At 43.2% G+C, this 25,516-nt stretch overlaps 1 protein-coding gene across 5 annotated transcripts in view; it reads right to left on the reverse strand.

Annotated features, from left to right (window-relative positions):
* The window catches only part of FRY (FRY microtubule binding protein), a 463,051-nt gene that overhangs the window by 334,694 nt on the left and 102,841 nt on the right, over positions 1–25,516 (reverse strand). For 3 of the 5 annotated variants that reach the window (XM_086714035.1, XM_086714030.1, XM_086714020.1), the window contains exon 1: positions 18,456–18,762. In XM_086714035.1, the coding sequence (XP_086570161.1) occupies positions 18,456–18,756 (301 nt within the window). In that variant the 5' untranslated portion in view covers positions 18,757–18,762. Of the gene's footprint in view, positions 1–18,455; positions 18,763–25,516 lie in introns of those variants that run through there. The other 2 variants (XM_086714061.1, XM_086714067.1) reach the window with 1 other exon arrangement.

Below are 25,516 nucleotides of genomic sequence, written 5' to 3' on the forward strand. Positions count from 1 at the left end.
GTGGGAAGCACGAAAGTTATTGTTAGGTGTTGGGGTTTATCTAATTGCGAAGATTCAGTTGAACCAGAGCTCTCTGTGCTCCTGCTAACTGGGGTTCACTTCCCTGAACCATTTGTTTGAACTTCAGAAAAGTAAAAGTGATTACAGGTAGAAATGATCCTGATCTTGACCTGGGCCACAGAATTTTCCAGTTTACCTGAGTCGCCCATGGAAACCTGAGCGTGCACAAACAAAACTTCTGCAGATTGGGAATTCCCAGATAGGAGAGGAAGACAAGGTGAGAAAAACTAAGTGGGTTTGCACAGCATTTTGATGGAGCCTTAACGACTACCCTTTTGGCAGATCAACTCAGGCCTTTGGAAGAAGTGGTTAATGGAAGCAAACAACAGATTAAATTGTTCTGAGGGCTGATCAGGGTTGCTGCAACAACTACAAATAACATTTTGCATGAGCAAAGATGGTGGCTCCAGACATAAGGAAGTGGGGGGCAAACGTCAAGAGAGCAGCTGAAACGTAAAGTTAGAGCGGGCAAAGACGAAGGCTCTCCCACGGTCAGAGAACTGGAAGCACCAGCCTGAACGGTACCTTTTTATACGGGAAGTTTCCAGTGGAAACTCCTGTAACTGCAATGGACCTTGAAGTCTTTGCCTTCTTTCTCCTTCTTTGGTAAACAGAAAGATAAGATTCCCGTTTTACTGATAAAGAAACCAAGAGACGGAGTTCACACAACCACACAATTAGCAGACCTCTGTCATCCAGAACCAGTAGATTTTGTTCTTTCTGGTCACTTTAAACGTTGTCGTTCTTTTAAAATCCATGTAATTCAACAGCCAGGTTATTCTACATGTATGTGTTTTGAAATTCACATCTGTTGCCACCACAATGATCCCCCGCTTCTATGTAATTAATATTGGGTAAATTCCTCTTAAAGAGAAGAAAATCAGGTAACAGATCCAGTATTTAAGTAATAGAACATTTTTTGAATTCTCCAGGAAGGTAGACTTACAAGTGAACTAACTTATTTCTTCTGAGCAAACAAACACAAATATTACATCTGGAAATAGGCAATACGCTAGAACTTGGGGGCCAGAAAGAACATTTCTGAACAGCCCAAGAGAATCTCTTTCAGATGAGCAAGCTGTCTTCCTGAGAGGCAAAGCGAGCTGCCCAAAGTCAAGTTAGAGTTACAGTTAGTCACAGAGCCTAGATGATGAAGCCAGGGTCTTAGCACAAACTCAGAAAAAAGTGACTGCTTTGCCTTCAGGAGAAAATACAGCTCACTCTGTAAGTCATCTAGCTCTAAAAATAAAGAGAGTTTTAAAAGCAAGGGAAAAAAAAAGAGAGTACTGTTTGATATTCATGGCTAATTATCTATGTCCCAGGCACCGAGAGCACACCCCAACCCTAGAGAAGATGGCAACATCCCAGAGAAACCAGCCTAAAAGTGGCACCACACCTCAAATGATGAATGTGGAAATACATATTTGATTATGGACATGACAGGTCAGGAAGGCTGGGCCTGCCAGGAATAGGTGTGGAGGAACAGTTATTAAATATTTATCCAGCACTGCTGAACAATAAGTGTAATTGTGCCAAACACATAAAGTCTTTGCCCTAAGGAGTTTGCTTTCAGTTGTAAAGCTGGTTCTTCCTGAGATATTTATATGTTGCTTCATCAGGTAAACAATCCATTCCCTACATCAAGGGACCATCAATTCAGCAAGCTTCCTTAGGAATGAGACTCTATGCCCAATTATTTAATGCAAAAGCTGAATACACTTGTTACTGCGCTAAGGATTTTAGGATATTCACTTTTATCCTCTGATGATCACTTTGGGTTGGGTCTCTTTTCATTCTTTCTACTTAACCCGTCCATACTGTTTGCACAAAATGCCACTACGGTCCCTGCAACTGCAGCATGCATAATGACGCCAGCAAAAGTGAAGTGCATGGCAAAGCTCTGAGTCTGCAAATCTACATTAGCCAAAATGAAACAGTCAAGTAATTGTAGTCAATTATGTATGCTGAAGCAAAACAAATTATGAAAGAATAATGATTCCAAACCATTAGGCAACTGGATGGACAGGGGGGAGAGCTGACATCAGCTTCACCCAGGATACAGTAAGTGGGAAAGAGAAATTGGGGAAAAAAAAAAAAAAAAAAAAAGGAGGCTGCCATGGGGCGCCTGGGTGGCTCAGTCGGTTAAGCGTCCGACATCGGCTCAGGTCATGATCTCGCTGTCCGTGAGGTCGAGCCCCATGTCGGGCTCTGTGCTGACAGCTCAGAGCCTGGAGTCTGCTTCTGATTCTGTGTCTCCCCCTCTCTCTCTGCCCCTCTCCCTCTTGTGCTTCTCTCTCTCTCTTAAAAAAAAATTTAAAAAAAGGAGGCTGCCCGTGAAGGAAAAATGTTATTTACCTCGGATAATGCTCAAAGGATATTGTATTATACTTATCACTTAATTAAATCCATGAAGGATTTAAAGTAGCTAGTAATATAAGCAAAGAGATCTTGTGGAACTGGGATATATTAAAGTGAAAGGAAAATAACAGGAATCCAGGTGATAAGAGATTTGGAGACAGGAGAGAGTAGAGGAAACCACTTTCACCAGGGAATGAATGCAAAGAAAGACTACTGCCTCTTAGGAAATAATTTAGCTCTGTGCTTGTTACTGATGGCTGAGACAAACCAGGCAGTTAAGACAGGCAAAGCATTCACTCGTTCATTCATTCACAGGTTACAGTTTCTACCTTCAAAAGGCTTGGAGCCTGGGCAGAGAGGGTGGTGATAACAACGGACATGTACAGAATTAAATACTATCATAGCACCATGTGCAAAGTCCCAGGGAACAAAAGGTGGGACTCAACTAAATTATCTGGGAGTGGGACTGTAAGGGACAGTTTGAATGATAAAGTGACCTGTGAGCTCAGCCTTGAAATAGAATAGGACAGGGAAAAAGCACGGCGGGCAGATGGAGGAAGGCTGTGTGGAGACCCCAGACCTGTGCCAGTGAAAGGCCAGCAGGGCCAGAGAGCAGCCAGTGGTCGGTGGGCCTACAGCAGCATGTGGAAGGGGCCGAGGCAGGGATGAAGCCTTTCATCTGAGCAGGAGCCAAGCTAGGAGGGCTGCTGGGCCCTCAACACTGTCCTCGAGAGTATAGGCTTGATTCTGAACGCAAAGGGCCCATGAGAGATGCACCATCAAAAATAAAATGCAGAATTCATTGTTTTGTAGAAATCTACCAGTGGATGAGAGAACTACTTCAGAGATGCAGTTCCAGATTCCAGAGGGGTCCTAAAAGAGTAGAGATTCTTGGCAGTGGCTACTGTCTTTATCTTACTTTACAGGGAATATTCACAGAAACACAGGGTGGTTAAATCACTTACCTAGATTCACACACTGCTTGTGGAAGAGGGGAGAGTATGCATAGCCCTGGGTGGGACATAAGCATTTTGCTGAACACCTACTACGGGCTGAAATCATTGGGTAAAATGTTTCGGGGCAACAACAACAACAGAAAAAAAAATACACAATTTAGCTCTTCTATTCAAAGAGCTAAGAATAAAGGTAAAAAGATGACAGAAGCATGAAAAAAGATAGTAAACTTATTAGAAAGAATAGTATAGATATATGTATTTTTTAACACAATAGGGTTGATATCTTTCCGAGGAGTGTGCACATTTTTGTAAAACAGACTACTTAAAATGCCTCATATAATTTATTAATTCATAGCATGGATAATTTAAATACTTTATAATGACCCTCTGATCGGTTTCTGATTCTTGTATTTAAGTGATCTTTTGAAAGAGACACAGCTATATTGTAAATGGAGTTGAAACAAAGCTACCCTTCTTCAATAATGCCACCTAAATCACAGACTACTCTGGGTGTTAAAATTATAGAATGTGGAACTGTCCTAACCCCAAATGGTCCTCCTTCCTGATCCTTTAAGACTGACTGTCTTCTGTCAAACACCATTGGAAGATGGATGGTAAGCAAAGTCCTCTGGGCTGTCCGAGAGCAAGCTTTGTCCTCTATGTGACTTAGCTACATGGGTCACTGGGCCTGTTCAAGTGAATACAAACATTTCAGACAAGAGAAATCCTCTTAAGACAGGAAACACGAGTCTTATCCCCTGCTAATGAGTCTACCCGAGTTTGACAGAGCTTCTAATGAGAGTGATCTCTGGCTTTACCATAGGGTGGGCTAAGCAATCAAACAATGGGGAGATGTTTAACTCCAGTCATAGTGGGGGTCTCTGCAGGCGTTTTTTGAGAATAAGATACCCTCTCTATACGTAAAGGAGAAAAAGTCCTGCTATCTGGACTCCAACTGCCTCCAGTAGAGGAGAAATCTCATTGTGCCACAGGGTTTCCCAAAGAATGAGCTGGAGATCTATCAGAATCAAATCACGACTCAATATAAGTGTTTCTAGGCCAATCCCAAACTGTTGAGCCAGCATCTGAATTTAATTTTAAACGATTTGCAGATGGTTCTCATGTACTCTTGTGCGGACCACAGGCTTAAAGGAAGTAGTCTCAGAAGATCCTTTGATTTGGATGAGCACCTTGATTGGTTTTGGATATGCAATAACAGGCCTGAAGAAGAGTTTAGAACCTGGAAAGTTTAGGAGCTGGAAAGATCAGAATTGCTCTATACAACAGACAGAGAAGAGGACGAAATTCCAGGAACATTGTGGAAGGGAATTTGAAAGGACAGAGGGGAGAAGAGAAGGAGAAAGGAGCCAGCAAGAGGACTACAGGTTGAAGAATACTGTTTGAAAAACATCTCATGTGACAGGATGGCTGAAAGGGCTTTTAAAGAACAGGGGCGTCTAAAATTAAATCAAAGTCATTTGTGCTGAATAACTAAATTCCGTATACCTCAGCTTCCTCACTGTAATAAGGAAATAGTGACAAATCTCAGTCTGTGAAGGCAATGAAACTTCAATAGACCTTTCCCTTTCAAAAGGAACATATATTCCTTGACCCTCTCCTCGAAAAGGAAATATTTATATAGGATCCAGGTTTCCTCCTGAAGAGAATCATGTTTCCTTGAACTAAAGTTACCTTAAACTTAAATTTTTTCCTCTCTCTCACTTGATTGTGTTTGTCCAAGAAAGAGAATTTTTTAATATCTGAAAGATATTATTTATTTAAAAATTTATTTAAAAATTTTATTAAAAAATATTTATTAAAAAATAAAACCTACTGAGATCTTGATGCCATGCATTAGACAAGACTCAACCCCCACCCCAGTTGGGTCTCACCAACTGTGACTGACATGTACTTTTTTTCTTTTTAAATTTTTTTAATGTTTATTTATTTTTGAGAGAGAGAGAGAGAGAGAGAGAGAGAGAGAGAGAGAGAGACAGAGCATGAGCAGGGGAGGGGCAGAGAGAGAGGGAGACACAGAATCCGAAGCAGGCTCCAGGCTCTGAGCCATCAGCACAGAGCCCGATGTGGAGCTCAAACCCACGAGCTGTGAGATCATGACCTGAGCCGACCTGAGCTGACCTGAGTCGGACGCTCAACCAACTGAGCCACCCAGGCGCCCCAGACATGTACTTTTTAAAACTTCCAACCTGACCTGCCACCCCCGCCCCACCACAGTGTACAACATGGCGGACATGTGGAGGTTGAATAAGCAGGTTGGTGCATGGATTGCTTGCCTCTGGGACCCTGTGGAAAGGAAAGCTGTGAGTGTCATTTTCTCCTCACTCTCTCTGTAAAAAATGACTGCAGAGGTTCTTAATGTAGGTTTCTGTGGTGATGTCATGAAGATTAGACTGGGAAGCAGGAGGCCCCCAGTGCAAACTGTCTGTGTTGGTCTGTTATTTCATCTCTAAAATGAGTGCATTGAATTAGATTCCAAGTCTTTTTTCAGGTCCAAAATTTGATGATTCTCTGATTCTTTACTGTGCTGACTACCAAGTGAGCTATTTTCTTGTCTAGATTCTTCAACGGCACAACCGCCAAGCACTTTTTAATCTGAGCTCTGAAAAAATAGTAAATCTCCAGGACTAAAGGCACAGCTGTAGGATAACTAGGAGGGAGTTAAACTTTTGAGGAAATGCCACAGAGGTTTCAGATGCCCTATCACTGGTTAAAACGACAATGATGACAAACTGAGACAGCTCATTGATGTCTGGAGTAGGCAAGATGCAGGCTTGACGAACCCATGTGACTTAAAGATGGGTGCACTTCTCATTTTCCCAGTAACGAAATGAACAGTTTTGAAAGTGAGACGTTCCTCTCACCTGATCATAATTCTTAGAAGTCGTTCGGAGAAGCGTTGCCACTTTGAGATGCACTGCCTTTCAAATTAAAACTTTTATTTTAATTCCCACAAAATGCAATAGTTTAAAATCTTAAAAAGATGTTGTACGCCCCTCATTCAGCAACGAATAGCATAAAGCAATATGGTCCCTTAAGATTATAACTGTTGAGTATAAGAAATTAGGGCTTACAGACATTTTAGGGTATGGGCAGAATTCCCATGGGCTGATTAATCTGTACTTTGTGTATAATGTTTACATAGTAAGCTATTTTACAGTGTCTCGTAGCCTTCAACGTCCACACTTATCTAAAGAAGCAAAACAAACACTATACCCCTCTACTCTAGCTTCTAAAAGAAGGTGGTGGGTTTTATTTATTTTTTTATTTTTTTATTTTTATTTTTTTTTTCCAACGTTTATTTTTGGGACAGAGAGAGACAGAGCATGAACGGGGGAGGGGCAGAGAGAGAGGGAGACACAGAATCGGAAACAGGCTCCAGGCTCTGAGCCATCAGCCCAGAGCCTGACGCGGGGCTCGAACTCACAGACCGCGAGATCGTGACCTGGCTGAAGTCGGACGCTTAACCGACTGCGACACCCAGGCGCCCCAGGAAGGTGGTGGGTTTTAGAGTAGATTTTTCTACACGCTCCTGCACACTGTATTTTCTTTTGTTGTTGTTGTTGTTGTTGAGGTACACGCTGCACTTTCAAATGTAATGAAAACAACGTGCAAGGCCAGACTTCTGTCTGAACATCAAAATTTCATATAGTAATTTCTACCCCTGCTGCCCAAATATAAGTAAGCTAGATCCAGATATTGTGGGGTTTTGTTTTTGTTTTTTTTTTTTTTGTTTTTTTTTGTTTTTTTAAGTTATAATGTAGAGACTGAGCGAGGGTGTCTTTCAGGGAGGAGTGTGAAAATACGAGGATCCAATCAACTCTTCGGGGCTTCTCTCTCTCTCTCTTCCTGCTCCACCCCCTCTCCCCTCTGGTCCACTGTCTTGTGAATCCCTCAGAGGCACTGGTCGGGTTATAATCCTTCCTTGTCCTTTAGGAGAAAAGATGAAACAGAAAACTTCCATCCACTTCCCAAACACAACACCAAAGCCAGTTTCGTACCTGCGAGTGGCCTTGCCCTGTCCGTAGCGTGAAATCTTCAAAATAAAAACCACCTCGCATAGTCCTTGCTGTGGGAGGTGACTGTATATGGGGATGTCACATTAATTTCTTTTCACTTTTTTTCTTTTTAAGTGCTCTCTGCTGGGCACGTTAGACAACTTCCTGATGCATTTCTTCCGCATCGCCCTCACCTGCTATCATCACCCCCTCGATGCAGATTTTGTGTTTTCATTTTAGGTTGTCTATGGAGAATATCATTCTGCATCACTTCCTTTTTCTTCCTGCCCATCCACGTTTGTGTGTGTGGGAGTGTTTGCTGTAGGAATCAGAAGCCGATTTACTGCCAATAAAATGGCTTCTATCATTACAAATATTAGTCAAGCTCGGTTAAGCATACAGATTTTAGTCACCAACTCTTTGTTGAAGAAGGACTGACTGAACAGCATGGGCGTATCTGAAACAACAAAACCCTATTTTAGCAGAAATTAAGACAAAGTGCAGCACCATAACTTTGGGACGTTTATCACTTTCCAAAAACGCATTTCCTTCTACTTAAATAACTATGTAGTAGTTTGTGACAGCTTTATCACAAGTAATTACATTTGATAATATTTCTGTGATTCGATAACCAAAGAAAATAAGTACAGTACTTACATTTTATCCTGTTTTTGATTAATGCAATTTCTGTGCAGCATTAAGTCTCATGAAGAACGTTCACTGAATTTTATTCATTGGACGTTTCTGTATATTTTATAATATAACTTCATTGTTTATAAGCTTTTATTTTTAAGGTTTCTCATTCATCCAGTTGGCTGCCTGCAACCAGCCCTGAGGCTTAGTCAGTTTAGGCTGCTGTAACAAATTACTGTAGACGGGGTAGTTTATACAACAAATATTCGTTTCTTACAGTTCTGGAGACTTGGAAGCCTAAGGTCAAGGTGCTGACTAATTTGATGTCTGGTGAGGGCCTTCTTCCTGGTTTGCGATGGCTGCTTTCTCACTGTGTCCTCACATGACAGAGAGAGACAGAGAGATCATCTCTCTTGCGTCTCTTCTTATAAGGCCACTAAGTGCTTTCATAACGACTCCACTCTCATGGCCTCACTGCCTCCCAGAGTCTCATCTCCAAATACCATCAACTGGGGATTGTGGCTTCGACATATGAATTTGGGGGTGCAGGGCACAGACATTCAGTCCATAACACATTGTTACCATTAAAAAAAAATGATCAAGAGGTGGCAGGGAGAGTCCTAGTGTTTAACCCTGTGGTTCTGAGCAGGGGTTAGGACCTGGGGATGGGTAGTCTGGGCCTCCGCACTCTGCCCTAAATTGATAAGTTAATATTCCCTTAGTTACGCAGGAGTTCAAATATCTCAAAGGACTGGAAAACCCTTGCTGAGTTGGGCCTCAGGGAGGGACTTTCAACTTATGACTCTTTCCTACCTAGCTGTTTTTTTTTTTTTTTTTTTTTTTTTTTATAGGGCTCAGAAAAGAGGCACAAATTACAAAAAGGAACAAAGCCCTGGCAGAGAAACCCAGAGCAGGAGGGGGAGGAGGAAGAAGAGGAGGAGAAGGAGGGTGAGGAGGAGGGTGAGAAGGAGGAGGGTGAGGAGAAGGAGGAGGGTGAGGAGAAGGAGGAGGAGAAGCAAGATCCCCTGGGACTTTCCTGGAGGGCGATGCTTCATCGCCAATTAGGGCTTCTGTGCCAGAGGACAGTGTCACGATGGCCATTAGCTGGTGCAACACAGAGGCTTAAATACCGGTTGCCAGAGAAGCGTGAGTGCCCAAATTAATGCCCCCTGCTTTCCTAGTAAAAAATTAGATATGCCAACAAATTACTGTGTATCCGTTCCTTAACCACCATCCACTCCTTGCAGTGTTTTTGCACCTAAGAGACATTCATTTAGCAAGAGAGTTTAGATTTTTGTTGGATAGATGTGGTAGTCTTTCTCGAGGGTATCTTCCGGCTACCATTGGGCACCTACTTCAATACTTATGACCAAAGATGTTTCTTTCAATTGTGTCTTTCTTGCCCCTAATTACTCTACAATGCCATCTAGCATTGATTATCCACTAAGATGACTTTAGTCTTTCCTAAGTGTCAGGGTCGGTGGAGGCGGCGGGGGGTGGGGGGAGAGACGTATGGTATTTGAGAGCAGAGGCAGCACCATGGGTGAATCTGATCTAATGACCATCCTCCGTGTGCCTCCTCTGTCTTTGGGCTCTGGATGTGGGGATGCTCAGAGGTACATCTGGACGTACTTCTGATGTTTCCAGGATATTCAGAAGTACATCTGACAGTCAGCTGCTCGGCACAAAAAAGTTAACTCATGACCCACATGGGAGGGAAAGGTTTTCAAATTGTGACTGAAAAATACCCTAACTGCCTTCTGATGAGAGTTTGCACATGCACATCACCTGAAACTAACTACCTGTTTCATCTCGTTTTTGTTTTTTTTTTTTAATTTTTAAATGTTTATTTATTTTTTTGAGAAAGAGAGAGACAGAGTGTGAGCAGGGGAGGGGCAGAGAGAGAGAGGGAGACACAGAATCCAAAGCAGGCTCCAGGCTCTGAGCCGTCAGCACAGAGCCTGATGCGGGGCTCGAACTCATGAACCATGAAATCATGACCTGAGCCGCAGTCAGACACTTAATTGACTGAGCCACCCAGGCACCCCTCATCTCATTTTGTAACCCCCTACTCCCAAATCTGTATTTTTCTAGATTGTAAAGAAAGACCAGAGGTATCCTAATTGAAATTTGAGGGCAAACATCCTTTAGATAGGTAGTCCCAAAATATTTGGAGGGAAAGAATGTGGGCGGGATGGTGGTTTCTCATGTAACTGAGTACCTGGTGGGCCATTCCCATCCTAAACAGTTGTTGAAAATACACTATTTATGCAAACAGTTAAAAATGCTCAAAAACGGGGCACCTGGGTGGCTCAGTCGGTTAAGCGTCTGACTTCGGCTCAGGTCATGATCTCACGGCTGGTGAGTTCCAGTCCCAGGTCGGGCTCTGTACTGACCGCTTGCTCAGAGCCTGGAGCCTGCTTCGGATTCTGTGTCTCCCTCTCTCTGCCCCTTCCCTGCTCCCATTCCGTCTCTCTCTCTCTCTCAAAAACAAATAAACATTAAAAAAAATTTTAAAAACACAAAAACCCTTTTAAAAAGTAATAAAACTGTTTACAAATCACCACTGAAGTATACTGAGTAAGCATCAAATTATACGGATGTAAAAATAGGTAATCTTTTCATTAGTCTCGATGTGAATACGTATTTAGAGCATTATTGACGATGGGGGGAAAAGTGTATGGAAACTCAAATCTGTAAAGTTGCACATTTGCTGTAAATCAACAAACGGAGAGGAACTGCTTTTACGGCAGAAGTGTTTAAGTGTTTCAACATACTTATACGGTAAGTCCTGAATTCAGAAACCTGTATTTTTAATTTTTTTTTTATGACAGGGACCAATGCCTGAAGTGGAGCTATAAATCTAATGCCTTCCGCGTATGCTGGGTACACTCGGTCCCTTGCATAGAGGTAAAACATATTTCCCCTTGCTTTTAAATCACGCATATAAATATTACAGTATCAGCATTTTTGTGCTCCTTATAGTAACTGGTTTACCACTAATAATCGTATTAAAGGTTTGTTTCTGTTTTCTTTTTAGAAAACAAAGCAAAACAGGAACAGGAACTTCATCCCCTTTAAGAAACTTGTCCAATAAATAAATCTGATTATTTAAGTAAGGGATACCTGTTTCTGCCGCACTAGTAGTGTTTAATAAGAAATGCCATAAATATTGTTAAATAGTCTAAGTCAAAATGTTAAGTGCTGACCTTCAAGAGATTTTGAAGTCTAAATACCAGTATTTAAAAAGATCCATTTCCAGTGGTGAATTCATTTACAATCCTCCATAGAAGTGATTTTTTAACATCACAAGTGCAAACCAATTATCTTCCTATTCTGAGTTTTAGCTTAAAAAAAAAAAAAAATAGCATAAGGACTGAGTTTCCAAAAGCAGGGCCTTAAATAGGGCAAAATTAGGTAAAAATATTAAACATGGCAAGGCTACAAGTTTATAAAACACAGACATTGATGTTTGTAATATTAAACAATTTTCAGAGGCTTTACATGACCATGCTCTCAAGTTCAGTGATTCATGGTAAGAAAATACGTGGGTAATGTATCACAAAGAAGAGTTTCTATGTCCTCCTCTTTTTATGAGAAAATTAAAATTAATGGATCTTTTACTAGTGTCGTCTTATATCGGATTTACATTAGCAAAGGTCTCGATTAAACATTTTGGAGGGATGCCTGGGTGGCTCAGTCGGTTTAAGCGTCCAACTTCGGCTCGGGTCATGATCTCGCAGTTTGTGAGTTCGAGCCCCGCGTCGGGCTCTGCGCTGACAGCTCAGAGCTGGGAGCCTGCTACAGATTCTGTCTCTCTCTCTCTCTCTGCCCCTCCCCTCCTCTCTCTCTCTCTCTCTCTCTCAAAAACAAATAAATATTAAAAAAAAAAAACATAACAAAACAAAAAAAACTAAACACACTTTGGAGAACTTTCCAACCATGAAGTTTGTGAAGCGTTACAATCATACCCACTCTCCACCCATGAATAGGAAAAGCGCTAATCATGAAAAACAAAACCTTTACTGGCACCAAAGAGCACTGTGGCGATCACAGTTGTGTATCATCTTATGGCCATGCATTACCCCGTTGGAGCTTACCACAACCCATGAGACTGGTGTTTCCAGAGAAGGAAATAAGTTCTGAGAGACGAAGTGACTTTAATCATTTAGTGAGAGGGAGGATCAGCACTTGAACTCAGCTGTGAGGCAGGTATTTACTCTGTGAAATGCTTTGGCTAAAGCAGAAGTTCAAAGTGTTGCCTTTGAGGCTCCCTCTGCTTTGGCCCCTGGACATGGCCTGCTGTGGAAGCAGCCGGAGGAAGTCACAGGACCAGATGGGCAGGGGTGCGGCCCACAGAGTGGTCGTGACACGTGTATTCTCGCACATCTTCCACCCTGCTGGAGTGTTTCACCACCTCTTGCACACATAGGCAAAGCCTGCGAGTGGGTGTTGTGGGGAATACCGGGGTGTGTGAAGTACGGTTCCCATCATTACCTAGTAGAGCCACTGAGCCTACTCGCAACCTGTGACAACAGAACATGATCCCAGGACGCACTCTTTCGTTTTAAGTTTATTCATTTATTTTGAGAGAGAGAGAAAGAGAGAGAGAGATCGCACAACAGGTAGGGGAGGGGCAGAGAGAGAGAGAGAGAGAGAGAGAGAGAGAGAGAGAGAGAATCCCAAGGAGGCTTCGTGCTCTCCGCATGGAGCCCGATGTGGGGCTTGAACTCACCAACCTTGAGACCACGACCTGAGCTGAAGTCGGACGCTTACCCAACGGAGCCACCCAGGCGCCCCAGGATGCAATCTTTTAATAGCACATCTTTAAGGAGGCCCGAAGTTCTCCCTCTCTTGAAGGCCCTGCTGAAATGTCACCAGATGTGCTAGTCAGCAGGTTCTGGAAGGGTACAACTCTAGCAGAGAACACAGTGCTTGAGGAGGCATGCTTAATTATAGTGTCTTTTGCTGTGCCTGTGATAAGTAGGGCACCTGAAGCAAACTGCCCATCCTCAAAGTCTCCTTCTGGCCACCCTCAAGGGAAGCCGGAGCACATCTAGGTGCCCTCGTGCAAATGACTCCCTTGAGTTTCCAGCAGAAACCTCCATACAGCAAGCAAAAGAAAAAAAAAAAAAGCAGTCTGACTTTAGAAATGTTCCAAGTCCATTCGATTATAAAAATAACATGATTTTAAATAACTTTTTTTTAGACTGTGGACTTGAAAACAAACATGCCTTTGGAAAGGAGGTGAGCCAGAAATGAGAATCCGGACGGGCCAAATGCTGGTCCAGCTGCCTTCTGGGGGCTGCTCCGCGTTCCCTCCTCCTCCCGGCCCCGAGCAGTCCCCGTCGCGCTGCCCTCTGACTAAGCGACAAGGAAGCATTGTGGAACCGCCTGCTTCCTCCGAGCGGAGGAGTGCTTTGCTTTTCCCAACAGCTGACTGTCGACGTGGCGAAGGCATTTTCAGAACTGGCTGGTTATACAGACCACCCTGTCTGCCTCCGAGCGCTAATCGAACAACCCGTTACACCGGGCATCTGAGCCCCGCTGGCTTCCAGGTGCAGGACGGGCCGCTCATTTTAATCTGACACGCTTACGGGGACGGTGTCGGTGGGGACAACTTCTCTCTCCTCCCTTTCTTTCACTGAGCCGAGCCTACTGCTAGCGAGCTGCCGAGCTCTTTCAGGAGGACGGGGAGGCCAGGCTGGTGCTCGCTAGAGACACACGCGCGACACTGCGCCTGGTGAGCCCCGGCGAGATGCCAGAACTTCAGCTCGAGCTTCGGTTGTTGAGGCTTCTTTCTGTTGTGTTTTGTTTTGTTTATGTATTTATTTTGAAAGAGCACGTGCACACGCAGGAGCAGGGGAGGGGGAGGGAGAGAGAGGGAGAGAGAAGCCCACGTGGGCTCTGCACTGCTGATGCGGGGCTCGAACTCACGAACTGTGAGATCATGACCTGAGCCACAATCAAGAGTCGGACGCTTAACCGACGAGCGAGCCACCTAGGCGCCCCTTGAGTCTTCTTTAAGGGAAGAAAACTGGTTAGTATTTAATGTGCACAGATGATCTTAAAATGCATTGGTTTTCCTTTTAAAGATTCAGTGCTCTCAGTTCCTTTATTCGGGAGGCATTTACTGAGTTGTACAATACGCAAGGCACCCAGCTAGGAAAATTCTTTCCTATTCGCTTAGACCAGAAACATACTATCTGCGATCTCCCCAAAGTCTAGGATAGTTCTTGGTAGACAGCAGAATCCTAACACAGGTTTCAATGAATGAATTACACACTGAGACAAGGGATACCTGTGTTATTCCCCTCCCAGGAGTTCTTAAAATGATGAAAGGCAGAAGACCTTCCCCTGTTACAGTCTCTATAGGCCAACTAGTTCTTTGCTGGAGCTAGACTCAGACTCCACAGAATGGACACAGCTGCACAGAAAATTAGTTACTGAACCACCAGATGTTGGCTGAACACTTACTATGCGCAATTCCCTCTCCTGGACACTGGGCCATGCAAAGGCATATAAGATACAGTCCCTATTTTCAAAGAATTTCTATATAAACAAAAACTTAACAGTTGCCACAAAGTAACAAAGTGACCACTGAGCCCATTTACGACTAAGACAATGGAACACAATGCCAGGAAGCACTCTTTTTCTTACAGCTTTACGTAGTACTGAGGCCAAGGAAGTGGTAAGCATAAAGGAGAACTCAAAGAGGTCAGAGGAAGAAGAGCGGGTGGCTGAAGAAGACAGAAGATTTTAACCGGGCCTTAAAGCCCAGGTGGGGAATGAAACAAAGGGCATAACAGGGACGCAGGAGTGCGTGTGTGTGTCTGTGTGTGTGTGTGTGTGTGTGTGTGTGTGTGCACGCGTGTGTCGGGAGATAAGGAAGAATCACAAGCAGAGAGTCTGGAAGAAGACAGAGGAAACAAGGTACGCCAAGAGTTAATTCAGTTCAGTGCATTTTGAATCAACTGAATAAATATTTATTGAGCACATACTATGTGCCAGGCATTGAGATAGGTACTGGGGATACAATGGTGAAGAGACTGATATGAGCCATGGCTCACTGGCTAGTAGGAGATACCGACAAGTAAACAGACAATTACAATACGGTGTGATAAGTGCTGTGGTAGGGAAAAGTCCAGGTGTTATGAGGAGGAGAAGGACAGAGAATATACCCAACCCAGATGTGGGGCTCAGGAAAACTTCCTAGAAGAAGGGATGTCAAGCTGACACCTAAAGCCAGGGTGGGAATTAGGTGAGACTATGCAGGTAGGGTTCCCTAGAATAGGAAACATGAGGGGCCATGGAGGTGGGAAGTTGGCTGAGTTGGTTGGAATGCCAGGGGAAGGTGTGCTGAGAGGGGCTGGGGAGGGAAGCCGTGATCAGATTATTAGGTCTCTTATACTTCACATTAAGGAGTTCGGACTTTATCCTAAGAGCAGTGGTAACCACTGGAGAATTTTAAGCAAGGGAATGAAACAAACAGACTTGCATCTTGGGTGGATGGCTCTCTGGAGCATGAGATGGCCCTTAGAGGAGACGTGGGCAACAGAAGAGAAGGGTAATATGCAGTTAGAATCTTGAAGGTCTATTCCTAACAGTGCAAGGATGAAACAAATATTTCATGAATGAATGAATGGATGAATGAATGAATGATTGGTTGATCAACCAATCGGTCAACCGTCCAGCATGGGACTGAACACGAGACCTGACATGGATGGTATATATGTCAGAGTGAATGCACCGGGCAGCGCTGATATCTCTTCGAGTCTTGAATCTCATCCGAAAAAAGACAGCAACAGCTGACAACGGAGTGCAATGTAATAGAGTGGAGACAGCTTCAACACTGGAGTCAAAATACCCAGGTCTGAGCCCTAGTTTTGCCAGTTATTAATTCCAAGATGCATCTTAGTTTCTCTGACTCTCAGGTCCCACATACATCATATGTGCTCATTGTGTGCAGCTACACAGCAGTATAAAACAGGAACAGTTATCACAGTCCATGTGCATTTCCATTTTCAGGTGACGCTTAGGAGCTTTGGTGGGATTTGCAGTTATCCACTGCAAAAAGAAGTTAGTACAACTTGCATGAGAGTGGAGCCACGGTTTAATTAAAGAGGAATTTAGAAATCAAGTAGTCGGTATTGCCCAAACTTTGGCCAGGTAACTCTTTAGCCTGTCAACTGAAGACCCGAGTGAAACATTGGAAGGGTGAAAAGAGCCTATCTGTTGTCACTGCCCCCAAGGAGGGGAAGTGGGGCAGAAACAAATAATGCACTTGAAGGCCACAGGGTCAGTGGAGTGGACCAGAAAACACACAGCCATTGAGGGGCACAGTCTAGACTAGGGCTTAGCTCCCCTAAGCGCAGAGCCCTTTTCACAACCCTACTCTGTTGTATTAATCATGACAATTCAAGATCTTAGAAAGGATAACCTGTGTGAGGTCCAAACGAAGAGGTCTTCCCACAGTTTTGCGGCTGTAGCTGACAGCCCAGAGCGAGATGACTTTATAGAAAGGGAAGACAAATGGGAACGACAGTGGAAGGAGGCAAAGAGCCCTGGGGTCTGGCTGTTTGGAAAGAAGGAGAAGGCTTCATGAAGTATGGGGCTGTGCCGGTAGAGGAAGGCAGGAGGCATCATAACATAAATGGATCCGGGCAATGTTACACCAAAGAATAAAGGAAGGGAGGAAAAAGCAGAAGGTGAAGAAAAGGTCTGGGAGGACATCTGTGAAGAAGTCCTAGCAAACCAACGGAACACAAAGTGCTCCCTGGCACACCGCCTCTGGACAACCAGACCGGCCTCGGCTCCTTGGTGCTTTCAGACCAAAGAGGATGAGCAGAAAGTGGCTGTTTTTCTAGACACGTCGGACACGTCAGTGATCTTCCTTGTAGCATTTTTCATGTTGCCCCTTCCTTCACGTCACAGCACACTCACCCACTCACACCTCTGGCCCAGTCTAGTCTGGGCTCTGCTTTTTTTCTTTCTTTCTTTCTTTCTTTCTTTCTTTCTTTCTTTCTTTCTTTCTTTCTTCCTTCCTTCCTTCCTTCCTTCCTTCCTTCTTTCTTTTCCTTCCTTCCTTCCTTCCTTCCTTCCTTCCTTCCTTCCTTCTTTCTTTCTTTCTTTCTTTCTTTCTTTCTTTCTTTCTTTCTTTCTTTCTTTCTTTCTTTCTTTCTTTCTTTCTTTCTTTCTTTCTTTCTTTCTTTCTTTCTTTCTTTCATTTTAATGTGAGCACAGAGCCTGTCAGCACAGAGCCCGACGCGGGGCTCGAACTCACGAGCTGTAAGATCATGACTTGAGCTGAAATTGGACACTTAACCGACTGAGCCACCCAGGCACCCCTGGGCTCTGCTTTTTTCTGCAGCAGAGTTTGACATCAGAGCAACATCACTGAACCAAGAAGAAATGAATGAAAACCACAGCTCCCTTAAGAAATGTAATTTTCAGCTTGTGGCCTTGAGTCCTCAACTTTCTAAATCCTCTCCTAGCTATTTCCGAAAGCAGGGTAATGACTCAGCGGTTAGGGAAGTCAATTCCATCTTTACAGGTAAAAGTTGCTTGAATTGTTTGTTTCTTTGTGTGTTTTCTATCATCACAGAGTTAATCCTTGGCAGTTGGGTCTAATCAATCCCCCCGTACAGACTCCAACAAATCAATCACAACAAAAAGGCTACTGGTAGTTTCTCCAGGAAATTCCAACGCAAACAGCACTGAAATCAAATTGACTACATAATTCATACACTCCAGTAATCACTCTCCAGTGATGCCTCAGTTAGGGTTCACTGTCACAGGCATTTTATATGATCTACACATCTGTAATATCCAGGCATGGAAATCTGAAGCAGACATCAGAGTCCCTTTATCAAGATTGAAACCCATGAGTCTTCTGTGCTACAATCTAGTTCACCATCCACATTGTTTAATTGAGCCCTTTACTACAAATGGTTTTAGGCTCTGATGCAAGACAGGAATTTGAAGCATGCCTTCGAGTATTTAATGGTGTTAATTTCTGGTGCACACAAACATCAGCTTCACTCAACAATCCAATAATCTTGCAAAATAAAGAGAATGCGCCAGAGAATGAAATGCAGCATGGAATTCTTCCAGATTGCAAGGAAAGCAGTTCCATGATCTGGCTGTTTGTGACAAGTAATACAATAGCTGCCTATTTACAGATCCTTAAAGATGTTACAAGAAACAAAGACAGTAAAAGGAAGAAGATGGGGGTGCTTTCACATCGAAGAATTATTTTATTTTTTACAGTTAGAAATATTTATTTGTCCACTGTCAGCTCTCACATGTCCCAAGTTCATTTTAAATGTAACGCATCTGATCGTAACAAATGAAATACAGTCTTTTTTTTTTTTTTTTTTTTTTTTTTTTTTTTTTTCTCCAACTGGCCGGTATAAACGTAAACGATTCCTACCTGGAAATATGGACGGTCTCTTTTTTGGGCGCCTCAGGTGAACGGGCTCCAAATTTTTCAAGTTTCTTTGAAGTCTCCCTCGAATGTCATTTCCTATCAGTAGTTCAGGTGGCAGGCTACTCCGTCTTGATGATTTATAATCATTTTGAGACGAATTCAGTTTGTTCTTCGTTCTGGAATATAAATTGCTGTCATCAACTGCCATGGTACGAGATACATTCGAGACTCTTTCACAAAAATCTGAAAAGCCCAACCCGGCAGCAGCCGCGGCCGCCTCAGCCCCAGATTCAGATGTTCTCATGCGTTACCGGCACTTGTTTGGGAAGCTTAGCAAGTTGATAGGCGTGGACTTGAACAGGTGTAGGATTACTAAGTAGCCCCTCCTCTCAACAGTTAATAGCACAGGGGAGGAGAGATCCAAAAAACCATTAGGTGCAGGAGGGCGCGGGATTTGAGCAGATGTGGGCACACGGGCGCGGGCTCCCGCAGAGCGTACTAAAAACTGGTGTGAAGGTGGCCGTGTGGAATTGCCATTGGTGCGATGCCGTAAAGGAACCACCACCTGCTACTTAAGAATAAATAACCTATGCAAATTGCAAGCCTCCTTTTTCTTGCCGCTTCTCAAACTCGGACGGTTTTTAAAGTTGGGGGGAAACTTTTTTTACAGTGCCTCGTACCCTTTTGTTTTGAACCGCGAACTCAGAACAAACATCCGTCTTTATGAAATTCCTCATTTGGCAGGCAGCCAACTGGAAGTTGGCTGCAAGGAGGAGATGAGAGACGGCTGGTGATGATCAGGAAGGAACCCGCTGCGGGTGTGTAGGGGGCAGCAGTGCCGGGAACCCAGCACAGCTCCCCGACCCGCCCTTCCATCCTGTCCTCTACCTGGCAGATGGCTTCTCTAAAAGTTCAGCTGTCCGGCGGCAAAGTCAGAGGTCTAGCAAACAAGCTGGGACTGTAGCAGTGACGATGGCCTCCACTCGGCAGATGAAAAGTACACGTTATCCTTGCGGGTCTCTGCCTTGCTTTTAACCCAAGTGGTCAGGGCTTTGGTGATGTGAGAAAAATCAGCATTTGCTCCGTTCCGCTTGACCCCTTACATATTTTCTTTCTATCTCCTCTGGATTTGGCGTTTTGGTGTCCTTTGTTCCCTTCCCCCTTAAATGTTCTGCACTCTTTTCTTTGGGCAGAAATCATAACTCTCTGATTTATCCTCTCCAACCATGCCCCAGGGCTGTGTCTTCTGTGCCCTCTCTTTCTCCCATCATCTCTCACCCTCTCCGCGCTCCCCCCGCACCCCCCCCCCCGCCTCACTCACTCACACACACACACACACACACACACACGCCTGCACACCCTCTTCTGTCTGGCTGCAGTGAGGGGGGGGGGGTCAGAAGATAAAGAAGATAAGATCTGCCTTTTCTCTTCCCAGTGCTTGGAACCTGTGGATACATAACATTACAAAAGATTCCGAGGTCCTTTAGAAATCACTATTTACTTTGGTTTCCTGGATGCCAAGAAGGTTTTACTAAATGCAGAAGTTGGGTGTCTTTACCTAGTTAGGGATACACCTCCAGGCTGTGCCCTTTCGGCAACGCGTCTTCAAACCACTACAGATTTTCTGAAGAGAAAACTAGTTTTTTTTTAACAACGATGTCCCGATCAGGGGCGCCACTATAATCCAGCAATTATATGTATAATTATAACCCAGCAGTTATATTTACATATTAGATTATCAGGTTATTTTACGAATTCTGAGAAACACCTACACCACTTCCCTCACAGGACTTAGAACTATTTTATCAGGTTGAAATGTATCATTAACTTCAAAACAATGAGTGGTTTGTACAAAACTATTTTTAAAGCCCATGAGACTGCTTGAATCTCCCTCAGCTTAATGAAAATACATTTTTTTCTAAAGAAATAAAAGTAGTTTTTAAACGTTGAGATAATGATGTAATAGGAAAAAAAAAAAAAAAAAAACTTCCAAAATCTCAAGACCAGTGTTCACCTTTCAAAGACACAGCAGGGTAGAGTCGCAGGACACACATATTTGTATGCCGACAGGGAGAAATCCAGCAGTAGACAGGCAGAAGTTCGAGCTATTCGGTGACTGTTTCTTTCCTGATTCATGGCATCACCGTGAGCCTAACTAACAGTGTGTGTGAGATGGAAGGGGAGTCGCTGAGAAAGGGTGTTATTATCACACAGTGTGCACCAGGTAGATGCATGGTGTGCACCTGTAATTTTGCCTTTGTCCTTAAGGGGCTGGCTGTAAGCACAGCGTTAAGAACATACACATCTGAAATGCATGATAATAATAGCTGTCATTTATTGCGTGCTTAATACCAGCCAGATTCTTTCCTAAGCCTTTGACAGGCCTTATCTCATGGATTCTTCCTAAGCACCCTGTTCTGCAGATGAGCAAACTGAGGCACTGAGTCAAACATCCAGAAACTGGGGGAGGGAAGATTTGAGCATAGGTTTTATAGAACTCCAGAGCTCATGTTCAAGCCCATGCTTTACATTACAATATCATGCTGCTTTATTAAATGGATCTGGGATCTAAAAGCAATTGAAAGGTCTTTCTCTATTTTCCTAAAATAACTCTTGGTTTCAAGCAACTCCTTTTGCCTTGACTGTATGATTGAGGGGTGGGCCTGCTGATCTACCTAGACCCACCCCTCATAACTGAGCTGTCAGTAGGTCTGTAAGGTTTATGAGATGAAAGTGAGAAAAAGCAGGAGAAATCAGATTTTTGTTTTAATAATAAAGTAACCATGTGCAGGCTTTACATATTTAAATGCACTTCTTTGCTTTTTTTTTTTTTTTTTTTTTTTTTAGTTTTTGAGAGGGAGAGTGGGGGAGGGGATCTGAAGCAGGCTCTGTGCTGACAGCAGAGAGCCCGATGCGGGGCTCGAACTCATGAACCATGAGATCAGGCCCTGCACTGAAGTTGAATGCTTAACCGACAGAGCCACCCGGGTGCCCCATAAATGCACTTAATTAAATATTGTATTTTCCTAAGATTTATGTTATAATTAGGACAAAAACCCCTACCTTACTGGAGAGGTAACCCTCATCTCCTGATCCCTAACAACTAAATGTTGTCAGAGGGGGCTCAAAGCTTCCTGATATGTTCAAATTAATCCCTTTCCTGCCCAACTCATTCTCCCCTCATAGGGAATATAAACAGATAGAGGGGTGTAGCTCCTTTAATATATTTCCTTAAAGAGAAAAGTGGGAACAACTTGAATCTGCTATTATTAAAATTTGAGGGCGATGAAAACAAAGGACAATATTTATTTAAAAGTAGTGTTAAATCTGTGAGCATGAAAAAAGTAAACCTGCCTTTCAAAATATTTAAATCGGCTGCCACCATGAATGATAATCAACCACAGAAAATGTAGCTGGGTTTGGTCTAAATGAGGACATTCAGAGATTGTAACGTTAAGTCCATACCTCCTCCCGCCTATCGTAACAGTCAAAAGTGGATTTTTTTTTTTTCAGCAGCCAAAAGAATGATGATTTGGGGCTCTGGGCTCGGAGGAATCTCAAAACTTACAGCATAATTAAGTAATTTAAAATATATAATGGACATCCTCTAGTCCTATATTTTGTAATAACCATTGTTTCAAAGGTCTCCATTCTCCTAAAAACTCTCACATTAATCTCTTTTGAATTATTCTCTTTTCTTATGCTCCTAGAGCTTGTGTATTTTATATCGCATGATGTTACCATATCATGAACCTTTTATCCTTTCCGGTAAGGCATTATCTTCTCAGTTTCAGAATGTTCAAATATTTCACTGAAAGGCATTTCCTCGCTTTGCAGCCATGATTTCCTTGTGAACAGTGGTAGGTTTTAAACAGCGTTATTGAATTATTTGGCTCTTTGTGAGGAAGCTGCAGGTTTAGAACTGTGTGATCTGACAATTGGAACGATCTTTCTCTTTTATCATCTTCCAGAAAATTGATCCATCGGGAAGATTTTAGACCTGTTAGGATTCACCAAATCAGCTTCCAAATCTCGGTCTGAGTCTGTTGTACTGAATATTCTGCAAATATTTATTTTTGATCTCTTTATTCAGTTTTTTTTTTAATTTTTTTTTCAACGTTTATTTATTTTTGGGACAGAGAGAGACAGAGCATGAATGGGGGAGGGGCAGAGAGAGAGGGAGACACAGAATCGGAAACAGGCTCCAGGCTCTGAGCCATCAGCCCAGAGCCCGACGCGGGGCTCGAACTCACGGACCGCGAGATTGTGACCTGGCTGAAGTCGGACGCTTAACCGACCGCGCCACCCAGGCGCCCCACTTTATTCAGTTTTTAAACTGGGAGGACCCAACAACCAGTGGGTTTGCCACCAGGAAAAAGCAATTGTGTAGAACATCAGAATGATGCACATCACCAAGTCAAGCAGTTCTGTGGATATATCTCTCCAAGAGGTCACTGGCCACCTCTTTGGCCAACACATCTTTGCTTGGTTGTTAACAACACCTGCAGTACTATCTAAGGTGTGATTATGCCGGAAGAAATCTTTTCTCAGTTCCTAAAAAATACAATGAAGACTTTCAGTACTTATCTCATTGGCTCTCGATAACAATGAACTCTAATGACCAGACTTTCCTTCTTAAAATTTTTTGTGTCTGTCACTATGCTTAGTCCAATGTTTGTTCTTGAGAACCTCTTAATCTAGGAAGGAAGCCAAACTATAACAAACTGGTTCTTTTTTTTTTAAGCTTGCTTGCTTGCTTATGTATGTATGTATATAATTGTTTGTTTGTTTGCTTAGAGGGAGACCGAGAATCGCAAGCAGGGCTCTGCACTGATAGTGCAGAAGCTGGGCTCGAACTCATAAACTACGAGATCATGACCTGAGCTGAAACCAAGAGTCAGACACTCAACCAACTGAGATACCCAGCCGCCCCAACAAATTAGTTATTTCAACACAGAGTGACCACCATGTGCAGAGGTGATGCAAAAAAGCTACTAAGTCAACCCTTCCTGGTGGAGAGAGGGATGGGAAGGGAAGGGTTTTCAGAGGAGAAATGAGTTCACGAAGCAGATGAGGGGAACCTGTGCAAAGGCACTAAGATGTGACATAACAACAAATGCCCACAAAACCCCAATTACAGCAGTCCCTTCCCCAACACTAGGGCATTACATCATACAAAAGTACAGACATTAGAAAAACAAGATCAGGCAATCCTAGACAACAGAAGACATAAGGAAAACCCAAAAGTCAGCATTATTACAGATTTTTTAAAACACCACCACCGGGGTGCCTGGGTGGCTCCGTCGGTTAAGCATCCGACTTCGGCTCAGGTCATGATCTCACAGTCTGTGAGTTCAAGCCCCGCGTCAGGCTCTGAGCTGAGCGCTCAGAGCCTGGAGCCTGCTTCCGATTCTGTGTCTCCCTCTTTCTCTGTCCCTCCCCCACTCATGCTCTGTCTCTCTCCTTCTCTCAAAAATAAATAAACATAAAAAAAATAAAAAAAAACAAAAAAACACCACCACCAATTAGACATATGGAAGACACCTGCTTCTAAAAATCTGTACTGAAAAGCTGGCTCCAACCTTTTCAAATGATTCGCTAATTCCTAACAAAATGTAAAAAGACATTTGAAAAAAATCTGGCTCCACTAAGTAACCATACTCCTGAATCATCTTTATGTATTCCAGAATCTGTGATAGAGGGATTTGCTGAAGCAGACTCTTACTCAAGTTTTTAATATCATGCAGATTGTACCTTTTTAAATAAGCTCTAGAACCAGTTCTCACTGGCTTGAAATCCAGCTTCATTTACACGTGCATTCCTCCTTGTTCAGTTTTGCAAGTCTCAGCAAAATGCCAGTGTAACTGCCTGGCCTTTTCCCAAGTTAAGGTAGGGCTTAAGGGCACATTTTTCTGGGCTTGTTGTGGAGCTCTTTGGTGAGACGGCACAACATGAACAAATCTCCCTCTCTATACTATTTTCTGACACATCCTCACACATGATCTGTGTGAGGAAGAACTGAGGGTCCTTAGTCTTACTCCTCTCTTTAAGGGATTAACCTGAAATTTGCATTCGTAAAAGAATAAAACTTTTGAATATTTTGGTCCAAATACTAGGCAATGTGGTCTCAGAACTGTGGTTGCTAGAATGAAGTCGGCCAGTGACTACTGTAACTGAGATGAAGGAGCATTAGTGGCACTCATCATTCTCACCGATGATCGCAATTTCCATCTCTGCACCATGATGTCTAAATTCACGCCCAACCCCAACTTCCCCATAGTGTTCTAATCTGTATATTCAACACATACCAAACATTTCTTAGTGGGAACTCAGCATGTACAAAACTGGCCTCTCCAAACCTGTAGCTCCTGAATTCCTGATCTCACTAAAATGGCATCACCATTTACCCAGGGACTCAAGCTACAAACCCTGGAACTACTCTGCCCAAATGAGGTCATGTTTATCTCTTAAACATCTTTTCATCTGTGTCCTCCTCTGCTGTCACTGCCCAGTGGTAGGATTCATTATCTCTTTCCTGAGCTATTGCTTCAGAGTCTCAACAGGCCTGGCCACTTCTAGCCATAGTTCCTCAAGCATTCCACCTTTGATATGGCCTCTTGACTCTTCCTATCTTAGCAAATTACCTCTGGTTAGCCCATTTCCCTCCTTAAAATGCTGTTAAGAATTGGACAGAAAACCTCTGATGTGCTGACCAGTCTTGGGCATCATAAGACTAATTCTAACCTCAATACAAACACCATGCATCTTGTAAAGCAACACAAGATCACTTCAGCTTTTAGAGCAGCCTTATTTCCTTACTGTCTGATGGTGTGACCAAACCAAATCTCCAAATTTGAACACATGTCTTGCTATGAATCCTGGACCTGGGCAACTGACTTCCTGAAATGCATCAGAGGTCTATTATGTTCCCTCTATGAGATTTCTTTTTGCTGGTTTTGGTTCTTAGATCCAGATTTTGCTTTCTCCCACATGCTTGGGGTTCTGTTTCAGATTCTGTTTCCCCCAATCTGAAACAGAAAGGGTAGTATTCAGAAATTCCTTTT

This window comes from Puma concolor, chromosome A1 (assembly GCF_028749965.1).
Source record: "Puma concolor isolate L17-30 chromosome A1, mPumCon1.1.hap2, whole genome shotgun sequence".
NCBI lineage: Eukaryota > Metazoa > Chordata > Mammalia > Carnivora > Felidae > Puma > Puma concolor.